This window comes from Ostrinia furnacalis, unplaced genomic scaffold (genome assembly GCF_004193835.3).
Source record: "Ostrinia furnacalis isolate ACB-3 unplaced genomic scaffold, ASM419383v2 OfSCF0292, whole genome shotgun sequence".
Classification (NCBI taxonomy): Eukaryota; Metazoa; Arthropoda; class Insecta; order Lepidoptera; family Crambidae; genus Ostrinia; species Ostrinia furnacalis.
This window is the reverse complement of record NW_021130531.1, coordinates 172,009-191,284: the sequence shown is the minus strand read 5'-3', so window position 1 is coordinate 191,284 and position 19,276 is coordinate 172,009. Positions and strand designations below refer to the sequence as shown.

At 41.9% G+C, this 19,276-nt stretch overlaps 1 protein-coding gene across 1 annotated transcript; it reads right to left on the bottom strand.

Annotated features, from left to right (window-relative positions):
• Nucleotides 1-752: 752 nt before the first annotated feature.
• On the bottom strand, nt 753-18,999 carry LOC114358648 (HIRA-interacting protein 3). Its single transcript, XM_028312669.1, has 15 exons — nt 18,800-18,999; nt 18,506-18,619; nt 18,217-18,435; nt 17,554-17,723; nt 17,191-17,284; nt 16,823-16,876; nt 16,093-16,134; nt 15,607-15,691; nt 14,298-14,382; nt 11,299-11,507; nt 10,404-10,620; nt 8,981-9,055; nt 4,270-4,471; nt 3,228-3,407; nt 753-925 (listed from the first exon to the last, which is right to left on the bottom strand). The coding sequence occupies exons 2-15, from the start codon at nt 18,609-18,611 to the stop codon at nt 753-755; spliced, it is 1,911 nt and encodes a 636-aa protein (XP_028168470.1). The 5' UTR covers nt 18,612-18,619; nt 18,800-18,999.
• Between the last annotated feature and the right edge of the window lie 277 nt (nt 19,000-19,276).

The window sequence follows — 19,276 nt, the reverse complement described above, 5'->3', positions numbered from 1 at the left end:
CAGCTTGGAGAGCGTGCGGCGCGCGGCGGGCGTGTCGTCCTCCTCGTCCGAGGAGATGACGATGCGCTGGCGCGGCTTCACGCCCGTCGCCTGCAGTTTAGAGTCTTATATCCCACATACCTACTCGGAGCCTACACAGGATGACGCTGTGCGAGTCTGCACTACGCCCATGCGGCGAGGAAGTCGAAGAGAGCCGCGATCACACACTTTGGGAATGTAACCTCTATGACGAAGCTCGACAGAAGATGCTGGATGCGATACGGAGAGCCGAGCAAGGACCTGTTTATCACCAGGACCTCACGAGTAGTCGCAGTAACTGGACCGCGCTGCGCGAGTTGGCACACGATCAGGCGAAGTTACGAGAAGAAGTGATGACATTTATCAACGATAGCAGTCCGACGCGAAGTACCGTATCTGTGGTGGCAAGCCCCAGAAGGGGGAGAATGACTGAGAAGGGACATGGATCAGATAAATTTGTAGAGAGTCAAGCAAAGCGCCCGGGGAAAGGAGCCCAGAGCAAGTACCCGCGCGCTCTCCCGAGATTCGGTTCGTACGCCGTGAGGCAGGAAGAACCATGGGTGGTGGTGGGATATATCTAAAATAGAGAAACACGGGTCCCAACGCGACATTTTTTATATGAGTTACATATACTCACGGCAAGTCGTTTCGGCTGCTAAACTGCTGTGCGCCCACCGTCTTTGGTTTGGTTCCTCGCTATGCTATGGCAAGTTTAAAGTCTATATCTCACATACCTAGTCGGAGTCGGAGTCGTTGACGCTGGAGCGCAGCTTGGAGAGCGTGCGGCGCGCGGCGGGCGTGTCGTCCTCCTCGTCCGAGGAGATGACGATGCGCTGGCGCGGCTTCACGCCCGTCGCGCCGCGCGTCATGCGACGCGATGCCGCGCTCTCGCCGCCTTCCAGGGCCGCTGCGGAACGAAAGAGACAGTGTTAGTTAGCTGACCGACGAGTAAGGGCTGGGACTTCTTGGCGGGAATCTGAAGCGTCATGTTAGCGGTTTTGTTTTATTTCCTCAAATTCGGGTTTGGGCGACTATTGATGTGTAATAATGGTGGATTATTAACCATTAAGTGTTCGTTAACGTGCATGAGTGTGGGCAAGTAAAGCAGAGCACTTCAGAGCAGTGCATCGTGATTCTTCTGGTTCTCTCAAGTTGTCCATAAGAGACCTCAGTAAAGCACCACAACTTTACTGAGACTCAAATGGTGGGAAGGGGTATCATCTATCTTGGGGTGGGTACTTTATATTGATGCATGATATAATTATCTATAATACCTTAAAATATTACTTGCCTATCCCATAGACTTCTCATGCTTTTTTTATAAAATCACAAAATCTAATATTTCTTCGAAACTAAGCAAATACAACTACTAAAGCCTGGTCCGTGAGCACGTAGAATCCCGTCCAATGACCCCAAGCTGCCCATCCTTGTCGCTCGCACGTAATTATGTTGCTGTCGCGCTCGCACACTCACTGCGGGCGCGCGTCGCACAGTCGCGACAGCAATATAATTACGCGTGAGCGATAAGGATGGGTAGCTTGGGGTCATTGGACGGGATTCTACGTGCTCACGGACCAGGCTCTAGTTCCTTTATCAATTTTATACATAATAGCAATATCTAACGATTGAATTAATAAAACATGGATGTCCGCTTCTAAGGCAAAATAAAAGACTGTGCATTGGTATCATCCCCATTGGTAATATGAATGAATAGTCTTATTTTATTTTTATTGAAGAACCCTAAAAAATAATTAAACCTATGAGCTCCCCACTCTTCTTTCCTCAGCCCTGTCGCTGCTAGAAGGTCATTCATATTCCGGATTGTTTCTAAGCCCTAAAAACCCACGTATATCTATTGTCCCCCACTAACCTTCCTTCTCTTTGTGCTTGGTGGTCTTGGCATCCAGCTTGGCCAGTTTCTCCTGCTCTTTCTGTCGACCTTGCCCTGCTTATATTGAATTGAAGACCTTTAAAAGCCGTCCGAATCGATATGCTATCTACTAACCTTCCTTCTCTTTGTGCTTGGTGGTCTTGGCATCTCTCTTCGCCTGCTATTATTGAGATGAAGATCCATAAAACCTACGTAATGTCTATTTGCGTACCCACTTTCAAGTACTAACCTTCCTTCTCTTTGTACTTGGTGGTCTTGGCATCTCTCTTCGCCTGCTATTATTGAGATGAAGATCCATAAAACCTACGTATTCTATCACCCATATTCACAAACGATGCTTGCTTAAGTGAAGCAGAAAATTGAACGCACAGCGTTGAATAGAGCTCTGTGATTAGTTCGTGTGTCACCCTGTGCGTCCACACGCACTGTGAGACCTCATAGTAATGTTTGTGAATACGGGCGTATTTCTATTTGCGTTCGTTTTAAGCCCTAAACCCCACGTTCAAGTACTAACCTTCCTTCTCTTTGTGCTTGGTGGTCTTGGCGTCGCGCTTGGCCTGTTTCTCCTGCTCTTTCTGTCGACCTTGGCCTGCTTATATTGAATTGAAGGCCTTTAAAAGCCGTCCGAATCGATATGCTATCTACTAACCTTCCTTCTCTTTGTGGTTGGTGGTTTTGACGTCCACTTAACCTACTTCTCTCCAACCCTGAGATTGTTAGAAGGTACATCATTTTCTGGACTCGCTTTAAACCTTAAATCCCACGCATATTTATCCACAGAGAAAGTCTCACCACACTCGAGAAGATCTTTGAGCTTGGTGGTCTTGACATCTCTCTTGGCCTACTTTTCTCGAATGAAATTCATTCGGGATGGATCTTGGATCCCTAAAACCCACGCTTAAGCACTCTCTCTCACTAACCTTCCTTCTCTTTGTGCTTGGTGGTCTTGGCGTTTAGTTTGACCTGTTTGTCTCCAACCCTGTCACTGCTCCTTTTAGCAGTATCTATCATCTTCTGGACTTGTTCTAACCCCTAAAACCCGCGTTCAAGTACTGTTCCCCGCACTAACCTTCCTTCTCTTTGTGCTTGGTGGTCTTGGCATCTCTCTTCGCCTGCTATTACTGAGATGAAGATCCATAAAACCTACGTATGTCTATTTGCGTACCCACGTTCAAGTACTAACCTTCCTTCTCTTTGTGCTTGGTGGTCTTGGCGTCGCGCTTGGCCTGTTTCTCCTGCTCTTTCTGTCGACCTTGGCCTGCTTATATTGAATTGAAGGCCTTTAAAAGCCGTCCGAATCTATATGCTATCTACTAACCTTCCTTCTCTTTGTGCTTGGTGGTCTTGGCGTCTTTCTTGGCCTGTTTCTCCTGCTCCTTCTTGTCCTGCTTGGCCTGTTTGAGCGCGCGGCACTTGTCGATGGTGGGCTTGCCCTCCAGCCCTGCGGCTGTTAGGAGGTCCATCATCTTCTGGACTCGTTCCTTGTTCTTTGTGCAGCCTGGAAGGGAGAAGTGAAAGTTAGGTGAGACTTTAGGCGAGCTACTACAACACTCAGTGGAGTATCGCTAATTTAATAGGGATGTTTCCTGGGTCAAAAAGCAAGAGTTTTAATTAGTCCGTCAGTTAACTTATCAAAAAATACTCTACACGTATTTGTCACTTTTTCAAACTAATGAACATTTAAAGAGATAGAGCGCGCCAAAGTTCATAAGAAGAGGCCCGTGACGTCAATGCTTGCATAAAAGTGCCGCACGTTGTGACGTCGTGCGGAACTTCAACGCACCATAACTATGTAATTATTTGTTAGATTGACAAATAAAAAAATATGTGTCCAATATTTTTTGATATTAAACATGACGGACTAAAAATATTTTTTTAGGAAACTAGCCTATTATGTGTTAGGCCAGGTTTGTACCAAAGCGGAGAGAAGAGCTTAGGAGATGATAGATATTTGGCGAAGCTAGCAGGTTATTTCTAACAAAGCGATAAAAGATACGAGACGAGAGATGTGCTAAAAACAAATCGGAGAGGAGAGGAAATGTGAGCTGTGCGTACCGGAAACGTGAGTGCTTTAAACATCAATTTCAAATTAGGCCTTTCATTAGGTCTACCTAATAACGTGGTGAAAGTAGCGGAAAGGGCCTGGATGCAGACAGCACAGGGCCTGTCGTTGTGAAAATCGAGACTTTTGTCTGGCAGTGGAAGTTTTTAGGTTGAAAATAAGAAGACATTCAATTTATAAATTATAAAGAAGTTCTACTCAATGTTTGCAGAAACGTGATCTCCACTCAATAAATCCACTACTCTATTTAATTTTTAAATGATGATACCACACAAATACGACTCCAAATGACACCTACCTTCAACCAGCTTCTTATAATCGAAGCGTATTCCGGCGGCCTTGCAGAACTTCTTCATGTCAGTGATGCCCGGCTGGCGGAGTTCCGGCGGCACCGGCGGGCGCCCGCGCCGGCCGACCGAACCCGGCGTGCCCGCCGGTTTAGGGCTCCCAGAGTTCTTGGAGCCCTTCGGCCGGCCTGGGCCGCGTTTTAGAGGCGTCTCCTGAGAACCATCCTGTGTTATGAGTCACTTTAAAACTTTATCATTTATTTATTTATGTCGGCCGTTTGGTGTAGTGGTTCGAAATCGACTACTATTCCGGAGGTAGCGGGTTCGATTCCCGCACAGTACAAACATTTGTGTGCATGAACATATTTGTTTGTATTGGACTGGGTGTTTTCTATGTATAAGTACTAAGTAGTATTTACAAAAAAAAGTATTTAAGTATGTTTATATCCGTTGTCTAGTACCCATAGTACAAGCTTTGCTTAGTTTGGGACTAGGAGCGCAGTGTAAAATGTCCAAGGATATTTATTTATTATTATTATTTATTTATTATTATTTAAAACAAGTTACATAGCATTTCCAAATATTAATGATAACTATTGACGGTGTCACAAAAACCAGTTTTGGAAATCAATTCCACAAAAATATCTATTCTTTTTTTTAAAAAGCAACGCCTTGAACGACATAGCAACCATCTGGCTACACAGCTCCTGAATACCAACCACTGCCTGTTTCGGTTGAAAAATATGCGATTGGCTTCCATATAAAACATCTCAGGAAAAAAAGAGCAGGGATGACACATCACAGGACGTGCACTCCCCAAAAGTCGAATAATCAATCAACATCAAATCTGATTAAAGCCGCTGGGCTGATTGTAGCTATTAAAAAAAATCTTTTTTTTAAAGTGCCAGTGACTGATTGGCAAATGGCAACTTGACATTTACTAGTGGGGTTTATTGGCGGCAGAAATGAGGAGATCCGCAGGAGAGTCAAAGTAACCGACATAGCTCGCAGAATTGCTAAAATCAAGTGGCAGTGGGCGGGGCATATTATAGCTCGTAGAGACGATGGCCGTTGGGACAGGAAAGTTCTCGAGTGGCGACCACGGGCTGAAAGACGTAGCGTGGGCAGGCCTTCTACTAGGTGGACCAACGATCTGGTAAAGGTCGCGGGAAGAGTCTGGATGCGGGCAGCGCAGGACCGTTATTTGTGGAAAACCTTGGGGGAGGCCTTTGTCCAGAAGTGGACGTCATTTGTCTGAAACGAATGAACGAACGAACGGCTGATTGGCAAGGAGCAAATTGACATTCATTAGTGGGGTTTATTAGTGGTTAAACTGTAGATTCTGACCACATATAGGTGTTGCACCGGTGGGAACAAGAGATGGGAAAAGTCTTGTGTCTGTTAGTTTAAGGCGATTAGTGTCCTCAATCCGCGCTAAATGGGCATTTTGTAAAGCCTACTCCTCTTTTACTGCTGGACAGAAATAGTTGAAAAAAATATATGTTATACAACAGTTCAAGGACTACATTTGTGACGTTTGAATTTTCGCTACGTCTCTTTGTTTTGGATTAAAAAAATAAATACGGGACATCGATTTTTTACTTAAATTCCCTACTCCTCCAATACGGCCATGTTAATTTAAAAGATTTTTGCACGGATAGATTGGGAATTCTTTAATCTTTAAATGACACGTTGCGTTTTTCAATCGAACATTACTTTCATTCATAAATTTTACTTTTGATAAATTCCGAACGTTTTGCTGTTGAGGGGGCCTTCGCGGGGTGCGGGCGGCAGTCGGCCGCTGGCCTTCAGACGGGGAGGTTGTGTCACTCGCTACAAACTGACATTAGCGATCAAAATGAATTTTTTCTTTGGCTAAGTTGCACCACCTGACGTGACCTAACTTTGACCGTAGCTTTGGCGATAACCGGTGTTTTTTGTATGGAGTTAGACAGACTTTTGACGCTTGTCAAAGTTGAAGTAAGATGGTGCAACCCAGCTTTTGTTCGACAATAGATTTTATGTCAGAATTGTTCATAGAGTACGTGCAGTCAGACAATACAATTGAATTATGACGCGCTCAGACGCTATTTTCTACCTGAATAGAATCTATTAGTGTAAAAAAACTATAATTGACTCCAAAACAACTGCACTAGATAAATACAAGTAGAAAAATTATTACGTTATTTATTTACTAGGCCTTTGCAATCAGTATCCAAATTAGGAGCTAGTCAGAATCTGTAACTTAATCGATTTACGTGAAGAAAACAATTTATATTTTTCATACTTATTAGAATTAGATTTTAAATATGTTTCTTCGCGAAAATACCACAATTAAAAATAACACCTGTAACGCCCCTGGGTCTGCGGGTGTCTATGGGTGACGGTAATCATTTACCAACAGGTGATCCGTTTGCTCGTTTGCCTCCTGTCACATTAAAAAAAATTAAGATAAAGTGGTATTGAATTGTTCTATAGAGCTTATTAAAAATTTGGATACTGATTACAAAATTAGCCATTTTCGGAGTCGGTGTCGGTGTCCTACCTTTTGGTGATTCGTTTTGGAGTTGGTTTTAATTTTTAGTGAAATTAATCTATTTCATGCCTTTAGTAGACTATAGGTACCCAGTAGACCTTGTTGTTGCCACTGAAGGTGCATAGGTACTCAGTACATTGATACCATATTTTTCATGTTAAGTGCAAATAAACTTCCCTAAATTACCAAACCATGAAACGTACCTATATTATTAAAAAGTTTCGCAGATAAAAACTAAAATCCTCTTATAAGGTGATGAATTTTAGGAGCATGTCATGAAACCAAAATTATTAGCATAAAAGAGCTTGTTTTAAAAAAAATCTTTTTATTTATGATGGGGAATTTACTGCGGCGTAGTAGCAGAGATTTTCCGTTTGTAGATCGTAATAATTTCGAAGAATAGGGATGTTTCGTGGATAAAGCAAGAAAGTAGCAAGAGTTTGAATAAGACCGTCGGTGAACTTACCAAAAAAAAACTCTAAATGTATTTTTCACTTTTTTAAACTTATGAAAATTTAAAGAGATGAAGCGCACCAAAGTTCAGAAGATGAGGCACATGACGTCAAGGCATGCTTAAAAATGTGGCGATTTGTGTCGTCACGCGGAATTTCATCGCATCATTATCTTCGTAATTACTTGTTTAATTGAAAAATAAAAATATCCTGTGTCCAATATTTTTTGATAATGTAAAATTGACGGACCAAAAGTCTTTTTTAAAGAAACTAGCCTATTCCTATGGCCACATTCCAGCTCCATCATCAGACCCTGCAGTTTCCCTTAGAGAATTGAAGACTCATGATTTTCAAAGTAGCGTACCTACTTACATAACATTAGGTACTTGCTTATACAGGGTGTCCCAAAAACAATGGATAACCCTTCAACCATCGATAGGCCTCGCCATGGTCTCCCTAACGTCCAATTTTGACCCCAGTAAAAATATCACCGTTTTCAAGATTTTTAAGTTTTTGTGCATTTTTAGAAAATTGTAATGAAATTATTTAGGTATAATAATAAATAAATACAAATCAAACGAGCCTAAACTCGATGGAATCGTTTATTCCCGGAGTTGCTATGGGGCCACTGGCATTCCAGCTCTACCATCAGATCAGCTCCATGTCATCACAATATTGCATTGTCACCCGAATTACATGTATATCCGAAATTTGAACTCAATCAATTGATGAAGGATTTCTAATAAAAAGACAAATACATTTTCAGTTTATTCTTCATAAGTGATAGACAAAAGCAGAAACATTTGCTTTTTTAGGCCATAGACAATACTAGGTAGGTACTAATGCGTTCCAATAGGGATGATGACTGGGTAATGAAATCGAAATTCTATTTAGTCCGTCAGACAGATAATTAGAAAATATTAGACTCATATTTTTTAATTTTTTCCATAATCGAATAATTACAGTATTATATTGAGTTGAAATGTCGCGTGACGTCACATTTGAGTAAAAATTCTACTCAAGCGTGGCGTATCGCGCCATTTCAACTCGATGTAGCACTGTTATTATTTAATTATGAAAGAAAATAAAAAATATGAGTCTAATATTTTCTAATTATCTGTCTGGCGGACAAATAATTGAAATTTTGTCATCTAGCCTAGTTGTCGTCAGGAAGTTGGTCTAACTAATTCAGCTTGCAACTAATTCAGCTTGCAAGATTCCACCCGAACAAACATTTATGTAATTACCTACATACATCATAAATTGCAAGCTAAATAAAAGCTTGTAATAAAGTCGGGTTTGTTCAATTTTCGAGAACGACTGAACCGACAAAAGCATTAGAAAATTTACGAAAAATAAAATAAAATTTTATCCCGTACAAAATGTTCATGGATTTTGTTATTTTTATTAAATACCTTTACCTACGCCTGAGTTAAATGACACCGACATCAAGGTTCATCAATTTAAGTTTAAAATAATAGGCAGTAATGTATGAAGAAAGAGCTTCTATTCTGTATCTACCTATGCTCGTGTATTTTTGATCGGTGTCAAATCGGAGTTTTTGGTGCGGGGTACGCGGGTGTTGCTCGCGGCGTGAAGGTCAAACGCCCAAGGTCATTGAGGACTCTAATCGCCTTAAGTAATTGAGACAGACACCTGAAAATTACTTGGTTCAAATCCCACTAAATATATTTTTGAAGAACAAGTCAATGGTTTTACTGTAAATAAACTTACGTCATCACTGTCTTCCGATTCACTTCCTGAAGATCCTGATGTATCGTCTGACGATGATGAGTCCACCGTGGTGACCTGCAAGAGAAAGAAATCAGTTACTACAAACATTAAATACTTAAACAGCTGTGGCATGATTCTTCCCCCTTTTTTTTTAAAGAAAACAAGTCATAAACTCTTATAGCTCTTACTTTACACTTTTTAAGGGGGGCGCCAAATGGTAAAAAAGGGGCGCTTTGGCATAAAGCACACGTTATTTCTATGATGATTAATTAGATTTGAAACGCCCAGTTGGTTTTTTAGACACATTTTACGAAACCACACACACACATCAAAGTCATTAGCGCGTAGACCTTTTTGTCTCAAACGGTGAGAAGGAACGCAACAATAAAATGTTTGCTCCGGTTAGAAAAAGTCGTAGACCCGCAGCTGAAACATACCAACCTCGTTGAATATGAGTCTTCTCGCCTTCAACTTAGCAGCGACTAGATTAGACGCAGCTACCTATGTTACATTATATTTTCGGCTCTATGACTTGCTGACGCTTAAAGACACTTGTTTAGGGGCGGGGCTATAAGTGGACCCACCCATTTCGTTGAATATCAGACCTCTCGCCTGCGGCATCAAAGCAGCTGTGCCGCTTGAGTTTACGAGTCGATATCTTGCTGTTCTTCAAAGAACGCTAGTCAAGGGGAAAGGGGCAGGTAATATTATGTGCACTTACCTCGTTAGATATAAGCCCCCTTGCTTGTAGTTTAGCAGCGGCCTTCTGCGCTGCTATATGCACATTGCACAGCCTGGGTTGCCAGTTTCTCCCGCTCGGCGTTGGCGTCGCTAAGAACACTAATGTTTTGCTACTTTTTTCGAGTCTACCTAAAACTTGCTGATGCTTAAAGACTGCTAGACTATAAGACTACCCACCTCGTTGGATATGAGTCCCCTCGCTTGTAGTTTAGCAGCGGCCAGTTTAGCAGCGGGGATCCCTTGTTTGGGGGCGGGGCTATAAGTGTACCCACCCATTTCGTTAGATGTCAGCCGGCGCTAAGTTTTCGAGTCGATATCTAGCTGTCGTTCAAAGAGCGCTAGTTTGGGGAGAGGCTAGAAGTCTACCCACCTCGTTGGATATAAGTCCCCTGGCTTGTAGTTTAGCAGCGGCCAGTTTAGCCGCGGCGGCCTTCTCGGCCAGGGTGGCCAGTTTCTTTCGCTCTTGCATAAGCAGCGGCGACCTTGTACACACTTGAGCAACTTATTTTGGAGTCTACCTAAAACTTGCTGATTCCTAAAGAACGCTAGGGTGCAGTAAGATCGGTGCTAGCAGTCTTCTGCGCCGCTTAAGGCTTCAAGTCGATACTACCTGGTGCCGATCAAAGAACGCTAGTGTGGAATCAGTGCTAGGGTAAGGCTCTGGCCTTCTAAGATTACCCACCTCGTTGGATATGAGTCCCCTCGCTTGTAGTTTAGCAGCGGCCAGTTTAGCCGCGGCGGCCTTCTGAGCCGCTATCTGAGCCGCTTGGGTGGCCAGCTTCTCCCTTTCAGCGTTGGCGTCGTAGTAGTTGAACAGCACCTCCATGGAGACGGGAACGTCGCCGAAGTACACCTCGTTGGGTATGTGCGACGAGTCGAGACAGTCGTCGCTCCATCGCCTGGGGAAGGAATAGTTGGTTAGTGTACTAAGGGCTGATTTTACCATCGTCGGTTAACTCAAGAATAAACTTGTCATTTTGATATATTTCTCATACTGAAACTGTCAATGTGCCAAACTTATTCTTCAGTTTAAAGTTATCCGACGATGGTAAAATCAGTCCTAAGGCTGTGTTGCACCACCTAACTTTGACCGTATCTTTATCGATAACCAATGTTTTTTGTATGGAGTTTGACAGATTTATGACGTTTGTCAAAGTTAAAGTAAGATGGTGCAAGCTACTCAGCCTTAGTGTGATACATTTCGTGGCATACGTTGCGGACGATGGCATCGGTCTAATACTATATAGGTCTGAATTAATATTAATTACTGAGAATTATATTAATATTATCCGATATAGGAAAGGTCACATAAACCCAGCCTTTGACAAAGACAGGGTTTCTTATTTACGAGAACTTAGGTATTCGAAAATTTACTAAAATTCGTGATTTACTTTGTTCTTATAATTGCAGATTTGAATCAACCTGATATTTTCCGAAATAATCATGGTAGCGTGCTTCGGAGAGCACGTTATATCGGTCCGATTGAGCCATTTTAGACGCCTCACTGCTCATACATCTGACAAGCGCCGTGACATCTTTATTCAATACATCCTAGACAATAAAACAAAAGAGGTTACCTTCTAAACTGTATCCCGGAGAAGTCTTTCCTGAACGGCCTGATAGCGTACTGGTATCCGGTCGCTCTTGGCCGGACGGCGGGCGGCGCCGGCCGAGGCGCGGCTCCCCGAAGAGAAGCGGCGCCGGGCACGGACGGAGCCAGCTTTGGCGCGGCGCCGGCCGGCTTCGGCTTGTTGGTGGACCCCTTCGGCCGGCCGCGCTTCTTTGGCTGCGGGCGTGACAATATCAGCCGCTACTAACTAAGCGTTGATGGTGGGCGAGTGACGGGTTACTGGTTGATGATGAGATGCTTATAAGACTTAGCCTTGCACCACTTTAATCGTAACTGTAACTATAACCGGTGCTTTTGTATGGAGTTTTGAGAGACTTTTGACGTTTGTTGTAGTTTTATAGTCTGATCTGCGAGCACGTAGAATTTTGTCCAATGTGCTCGCACACTCACTGCGGGCGCCCGTCGCACAGTCGCGATAGCAAAATAATTACGCGCGAGCGAAGGATAGCTTGGGGTCATTGGACAATATTCTACGTGCTCACAGACCGGGCTTTAGTAAGATAGTGCAACCCAGGCCTAATGTAGTTTGTCGAGACTTTCTTTTATGTAGAAAATGAAAATGACTATGGAATGAACTATTAAATGAGTAGCCCTTAAGCGCCGCGGCGCCGGGCACGGACGGAGCCAGCTTGGGCGCGGCGCCGGCCGGCTTCGGCTTGTTGGTCGACCCCTTCGGCCGGCCGCGCTTCTTTGGCTGCGGGCGTGAAAATATCAGCCGCTACTAACTAAGCGTTGATGGTGGGCGCGTGAAGGGTTACTGGTTGATGAGTGAGATGCATAACAGATAAGACAGCCTCAGTTGCAAGACTTTAACCGTAACTATAACCTGTGCTTTTGTATGGAGTTTTGAGAGACTTTTGACGTTTGTTGTAGTGTAGTTTTATAGTCTGATCTGCGAGCACGTAGAATTTTGTCCAATGACCCCAAGCTACCCATCCTTATCGCTCGCGCATAATTATGTTGCTGTCGCGCTCGCACACTCACTGCGGGCGCCCGTCGCACAGTCGCGATAGCAAAATAATTACGCGCGAGCGATAAGGATGGGTAGCTTGGGGTCATTGGACAAAATTCTACGTGCTCACGGACCGGGCTTTAGTAAGATAGTGCAACCCAGGCCTAATGTAGTTTGTCGAGACTTTCTTTTATGTAGAAAATTAAAATGACTATGGAATGAACTATTAAATGAGTAGCCCTTAAGCGCCGCGGCGCCGAGCACGGACGGAGACAGCTTGGGCGCGCCGGCCGGCTTCGGCTTGTTGGTCGACCCCTTCGGCCGGCCGCGCTTCTTTGGCTGCGGGCGTGACAATATCAGCCGCTACTAACTAAGCGTTGATGGTGGGCGGGTGACGGGTTACTGGTTGATGATGAGATGCGTAAAAGATAAGACTTAGCCTAAATTGCACGACTAACCGTAACTATAACCGGTGCTTTTGTATGGAGTTTGACAGACTTTTGACGTTTGTTATAGCTTAAGTAAGATGGTGCAACATAAAAGATAAGTTGCACCACTTTAATAACCGTAACTATAACCGGTGCTTTTGACCGACTTTTGACATTTGAAGGGGTGAGTGGACAAAGGTCTTAACTAACAAAATGAGTTATGAGTGTTTGAAAATGTAAATCTGCTCATACCACATTTGAATCCTGAAATGTATGAAGGCTTGTCAGATAACACCTTTGTTAAGGTTTGACACGTAACAAAATTGCGTGTTTTGAGCTTATTAGTCGATTTTATCATCACTTAAAACCTATGTTCATGCAAAAAAGTCGATTCTTCAGTTTTGTCAGATAACACCTTTGTCCACTCTCCCCTTCATTTGTTATAGCTTAAGTAAGATGGCGCAACCCTCAGCAGACTATCTGCTGAGAGTTTTTAGATGTAGATTGATATAAATTGTAAAGCCAATGAATCAATGAAATTAGTATGCAAGCAAGTATTAGTAAAATATGACATTGAAGTATTTAACATCGACACATTGTGTCAAACTGCCGAAAAAAATAAAAACTGTGTAAAAAATTACAACTGCGGCGTAGTGGCCGTTATTAAAGGAAAATAAACCATATATGAATTTTTATAGAGCTTAAAATATGACAATTAGTGTCTACTTTTATGATTTAGTCAGGTGTCTTGATTTGTTACGCTTAAATTTTGTGATATTTTAAATTTTACTTTATTGGCATAGACAACTGGTACCCATAACCATTTTTTGACGTACTTAAATTAATACCATAACAATATGATAAATTGAAAGAATATCTATATTTTTAATTCGTTCTTAAAGCAATGATGGTGAAGTTTTTTGTCACCCTTCATTGCAACTTATGGTGGATAATTAAGTCTCAAGTTATGAAGAAAAATTAAACTGACTAATAAAATTAATCACTATATGAAAAAAATAGGAGTTTTTTTCTGCAGGGTGCCCATGTTAACATGTGCATATAAATGGTATAGAATAGAATAGAATAGAAAGTATTTATTTGTCTCAAAACAGGTTTCATTTACAGTTTTTCACAGATACAAAAAATCATAAGAGACAAAAAGGTCTATGACTCAGTGATTGCAGGAGACCCACAAACCCTATGGTGAAGTCAGAAAATTCTATTTTTATAAATTTTATTTTGTATGAAAATTTTAAAAAATAAAATTATGATATCAAATTTCTGACTTCACCATACCATTTATATGCATAATATGTTAAAATGGGCTAGTGTTGGCTCATATACCCATTTACCTAACACCCTGTATACATAGTAACAACAACTTCTTTAGAGCGTAAAGTGGATGACAGATGAATAAAAATCTTATAAACCAAGACATATTTCATCACAAGAGCAGTTAGCAACGATTTTTTATTAGTTTCGACTTCAAGCAATAGAGTTAAGGTTCATAATATGTTAGCAACCACACCGCTACCGCCGTATAAAGGTTTACTGGATTCAACTGACCTCCATACTCGACGTCGGCGTCTTCCCAGGAGTAGACGCCATCTTGGCACCTTCCGGACTGCTGAACGGTTTCCGATCTTCCTCCCTGCACATAAGAACCAAGTTAGAACAGCACTGCTTGAAGATAGGGTCGAAAATCGTGAACGGTGAATGGAATAGAATAGAAAACTTTTATTTGCAAGAAAGGTGTACAAGCAGGCTAGACATAGATACAAACAGAGAGAAATATACAAGTGGACAATTAACTGCTTGTACCCCTCTGACAAAAAGGCACCCGCTCAGCGTACATCAAGACCGCCAGGGCTTGTCTTGAAACTGATTTTCAGCGGGAGCTTTGGTGGTATATTCTATTCTAACACTCTAAGAGCTAGTGGACGCCAGACCTACGTTACTTTATAAATGCTAAAAGTTGGTCAGCATATGCTCTCAATATAGGTAAGAATAAAACCACTGTGTAAAAGCTGTGCACGTGACATTGGCGGAACAGTGTGCCCTCAGAGACGAAAAAACGCAAGTTCATCGCCATCAACCAAAAAGAAGAAGTTGGTGCATCATGAATTTTGGGTCGTCGTGGCTTTGGAAACCGTCAAAACTATCTGGCTGATGAGGAAGCAACTTCTCAGAAGTCAGTAACTTAAGAATTTATTAAGATCAACTTAGCTTACTTAAAAAAATGTATTTAGTGGAGCTTACACCTGAGCAAACACATCCTAAGCCCACAAGATGTAAAACATAACGCCCCTCAAAAAATACTGCACTACCTAATGGATGCAGGACTCGGAGGCGAACTGTATGGAAAATAGCGGCGATCACAACAGATCGGTATCGGTCGCAGTGATACCGAGATTTCATAGAACCAGAATAGAAGCTGCTCAACGAAAAAAAAAAACTATCTTAACAATAAAGTATTGAAAACTTACTATGGGCCTCATAAGAAGGCTCAAGGTCACCCAAAGAGCGATGGAGCGTGCTATGCTCGGAGTTTCCCTGCGTGATCGAATCAGAAATGAGGAGATCCGTAGGAGAACCAGAGTGACTGACATAGCCCGCAGAATCGCTAAAATCAAGTGGCAGTGGGCGGAGCACATAGCTCGAAGAGCTGATGGCCGCTGGGGCAGGAAAGTTCTTGAGTGGCGACCACGAGCCGGAAGACGTAGCGTGGGCAGGCCTCCCACTAGGTGGACCGACGATCTGGTGAAGGTGAAGGTGCCTGGATGCGAGCGGCGCAGGACCGGTCCTTGTGGAAATCCTTGGGGGAGGCCTTTGTCCAGCAGTGGACGTCTTTCGGCTGAAACGAACGAAAACTTACGACTTGTCAGCGGAGGCTGCGCTCGCGTCGGACGGACGTTGGACGTCACCACCGCCATCTTTAGTTCCTTCCGCCTTACACGACTCTGTTGGGGCACAAAAAATTCAATATAATCCTCTATTCTGTATATCATAGGATACAAATGTTGAACAAATTTATCGGTTTTCGACTTTATGTAATGAAAATGTTTCAAATTGTAAAAGCCTCAATCTATGCTTTATTAAAATTATTTATTCAGTTACTTAGGCGCTTTAATTTCAAAAATTATTAAAGTTTTGTGCTTTTTTTTTGTTGTAATACTAAAGAGGCAGAATGTCTTTCAATATCATAAGGAACATGCGATTCTATTTAATTGTGACTGTAACAAGCCAGAATTTTTAGATGCACTTATTTTCACATTTGTTTTGATAGAAATTACTAAAACCATTTGAGCTAATAATAATATTTGACATGAAATATTAAATAATAGTGTACATTTATGCATACCTGCTTTATCTGTGGGTTTGTCTCCTACAGCAAGACCATCTTCTGGAACAAAAACCAGCATTAAGATTTTCTAATTTACTTATACTTTACATTTAGAGTAGGCGCACACCGTTGATTTTAGGTTGGCCGATAGTTGTGCCCGATTTTAAATTGTATGAAGAATCGGCCAAATCGAATCGGCGTAGTGTGCGCACTCCCATACATGCCCATACTGATCAACTGCCCGACTAAACTATCGGCCGACGAAAAATCAACGGTGTGCGCCTACTCTTACACTGCATAGTTAGTTTCGGCCACAACTTTACTTGGTATAGATAGCGCCATCTACGAAGACGCGCCCCACCATTCTTCCGCTAATGTCTGAGTGTTATCGGTACACGCTAAATTATCCATGAGTGCACACGCACACTACAATAATGCCGCTCGGATTGCTCGGAGCAAACTCCCCGCACCCCGCGCGACCGAGACCAAATATTGGTGGGGCGCGTCTTTGTGGATGGCGCGATCTATAATAATATCTAATGAAAAACTTTTAAATATGGTATATTTTAAGACGTAGCGTGGGCAGGCCTCCCACTAGGTGGACCGACGATCTGGTGAAGGTCGCGGGATGTGCCTGGATGCGAGCGGCGCAAAATCGGTCTTCGTGGAAATCCTTGGGGGAGGCCTTTGTCCAGCAGTGGACGTCTTTCGGCTGAAACGAACGATGGTATATTTTATAATAATTTACCTTTACTCTGTAAATCTGCTGGTTTGTGTGGGTCCATTGGCTTGTGGGCAACATCTGTAAATCAATAATAATTGCCTTAGAAATTCACTTACAAAGAACAGAATTTAAGAACAACAACTTGACAGGTTTTGATTGATTTTGATTTGATTTTCATACCAATACAGATTATGTCCATAAACATTAACTTTTAGTGCAGGAATCGAACTTATTAAAAAGGCCAGGCATATTGTCAAAATTCAAATTTCATCATCATCATCTCAGCCATAGGACGTCCACTGCTGAACATAGGCCTCCCCCAATGCTTTCCACGTTGATCAAATTTAAATTTAGCATTACTTATTGCTAATTATTTAAAGGAGTTCGCTTACCTAGAGGTTTATCGATTAGCGGTCTGTGTGCTAGATCATCTGGCTTAAATATGTCTGTCTTGATCTTTATTTTTGGTTGATCCAGATCTCCTCCCTAAAACAAATTAATTATAGAATTAGTACATAGACAATAATACAGTATAGTAGAATATGAAAAAAGAGCTAATTTAATTTTAAACACTTATTTGCACTCAGCAGCTATACTAAAATACTAAGATTACATATTTTAGTTGTGTTAGTTTACAGAAAAAATTCCAAGTATTTATTATATTGAAAAATAGACATAGAATTTATTTTTAATTAATATCATGCAACAAAATCATGTTAAAATACAGAAAAGTCACTCACAAATGTTCTATTTACCATCATCTCATTTTCTGGATGGGGTCGTTTCTGTGCGTCGGTCGGCTCGAGTTTGATCTCCGGTTTGAGCTGTTTCACGTCCAACGGCTTCTGAGCATCGAGCGGAGGCAACAGGTGAGGCTGCGGGGGCCACGCTGGCTTGTGCACCCCCACGTCTCCGTAGCCTTGCACTAAAAGATTAACTGACAGATGGAACAAAACTTGTATCATTAAGTATATTCGTCAAATGTTATGGTAAAAATACATTTTTAGGGCACACCCGTATTCACAAACATTACTATGAGGTCTCACGGTGCGCGTGGACGCACAGAGTGACACACGAACCAATCAAAAAGTTCTATTCAACACTGTGCGTTCGATTTGCTGCTTTACTTAAGCATTGTTTGTGAATACAGGAGTTAAAATTAAAAAATTACAGATTTATGGCCAGTTTTAAAGATATACACATGTATGAATGGCTTAAACTGAATATGATCAGAAATGAAAGCAATGAGTTGAAAATATTTATGATTTTGTGTATAATAAGAATATTATTATGTTAGAAGTATACAGATTAATGGCACTTTAAACTATTCAGCTGGAGGCAACTGCTGGAGGAACAGTGCCAGTTAAAGTTTAGGTCATTTCATTGGTCAGATAATATAAACAACAACAAACACTCACCCATATGGGATTGCATATGCAACTGAGCCTGTGGAGGCTGTTGTGGCGGAAAACTCTGATGATGAGGGTAATTTTGGTGCGCGGGGGGGGCATACGACAGGTTTTGCGGCGCGTAGCCCCCCGGGGGCGGCGGCCCGTACGGGGAAAACGCATCCGGGGGCGGGTAATGCGTGTTGTAAGCTCCCGCGTAAGGCTGGTACGGTATCTGGTGCCCATTATCTACAACAAACAACAACCTCAGTATTTTCCCGCCGCCAAAACCCAACCACACTCAACGCACGACACGTACCTATATAATTTAGCGGCAAACCGTTCCCCTGGACGACTCCGTGGCCCGGCTCGCCCTCCATACGCAATCGCTTCTGGTTCATCGCTCTTTCCGCCTCATAATTCATCTTGGTAACTAAAAACAAACGTCTCTTAATAACGCACGACTCACAAACCCACTAGAACACATTTCTACGCCTACAATATGACACGAAATACGACACAATTGTGAATATATCGCAAACTATGACGGACGCCAACCGGACGCCAGCACAAACACAGGTTATACGCTTAGCAAAAGCAAACACAAGCGTACCTTTGTTGGTCACTGATTGTTATTGATTTTAGTTTATAGAAGCACTTAGAGCACTCCCCGCGATGATTTGAATCATAATAGAGCACAATATGTGGTCAAAATAACTGTTGCATACAAAATATGCATCAAATTATCGGTCTAATGACAGTAAAATTAGAAAAAAACACAAGTGAAGCGAAGTTGAGACGGGATTCATTTATTTTTTTTCTCATTCTTTCATGTAGTGATGTTGGTAAGTTTTAGTAAAGTAAGTGAGATGTATCGATCTTCCTATCAAATGCAAAATAATAGTTGTCGATTGATATCACAAACATAAATTGAACTGAAAAAATAAAGGAAATAAAGAAAAGAAAATATTTTTTAAAAATTAAAATCAAACTTCTGATAATAGAACATTTGTATATGTATGCACAGAATAAGAGTAATAATTATTATTATTATGTTGATTAGTAAATAAATGTAAATAAATTACAAGAT

What these genes read in the sequence shown, in the direction of transcription:
- LOC114358648 (XM_028312669.1), bottom strand. Translation starts at nt 18,611, where the DNA reads ATGAATTATGAGGCGGAAAGAGCGATGAACCAGAAGCGATTGCGTATG. An exon ending in CAAACCCACAGATAAAGCAG is followed by an intron (nt 15,692 to 16,092) that starts GTATGCATAAAT and finishes GTGCCCCAACAG; the next exon opens with AGTCGTGTAAGGCGGAAGGA. An exon ending in GCAGCCTCCGCTGACAAGTC is followed by an intron (nt 14,383 to 15,606) that starts GTAAGTTTTCGT and finishes TCTTATGTGCAG; the next exon opens with GGAGGAAGATCGGAAACCGT.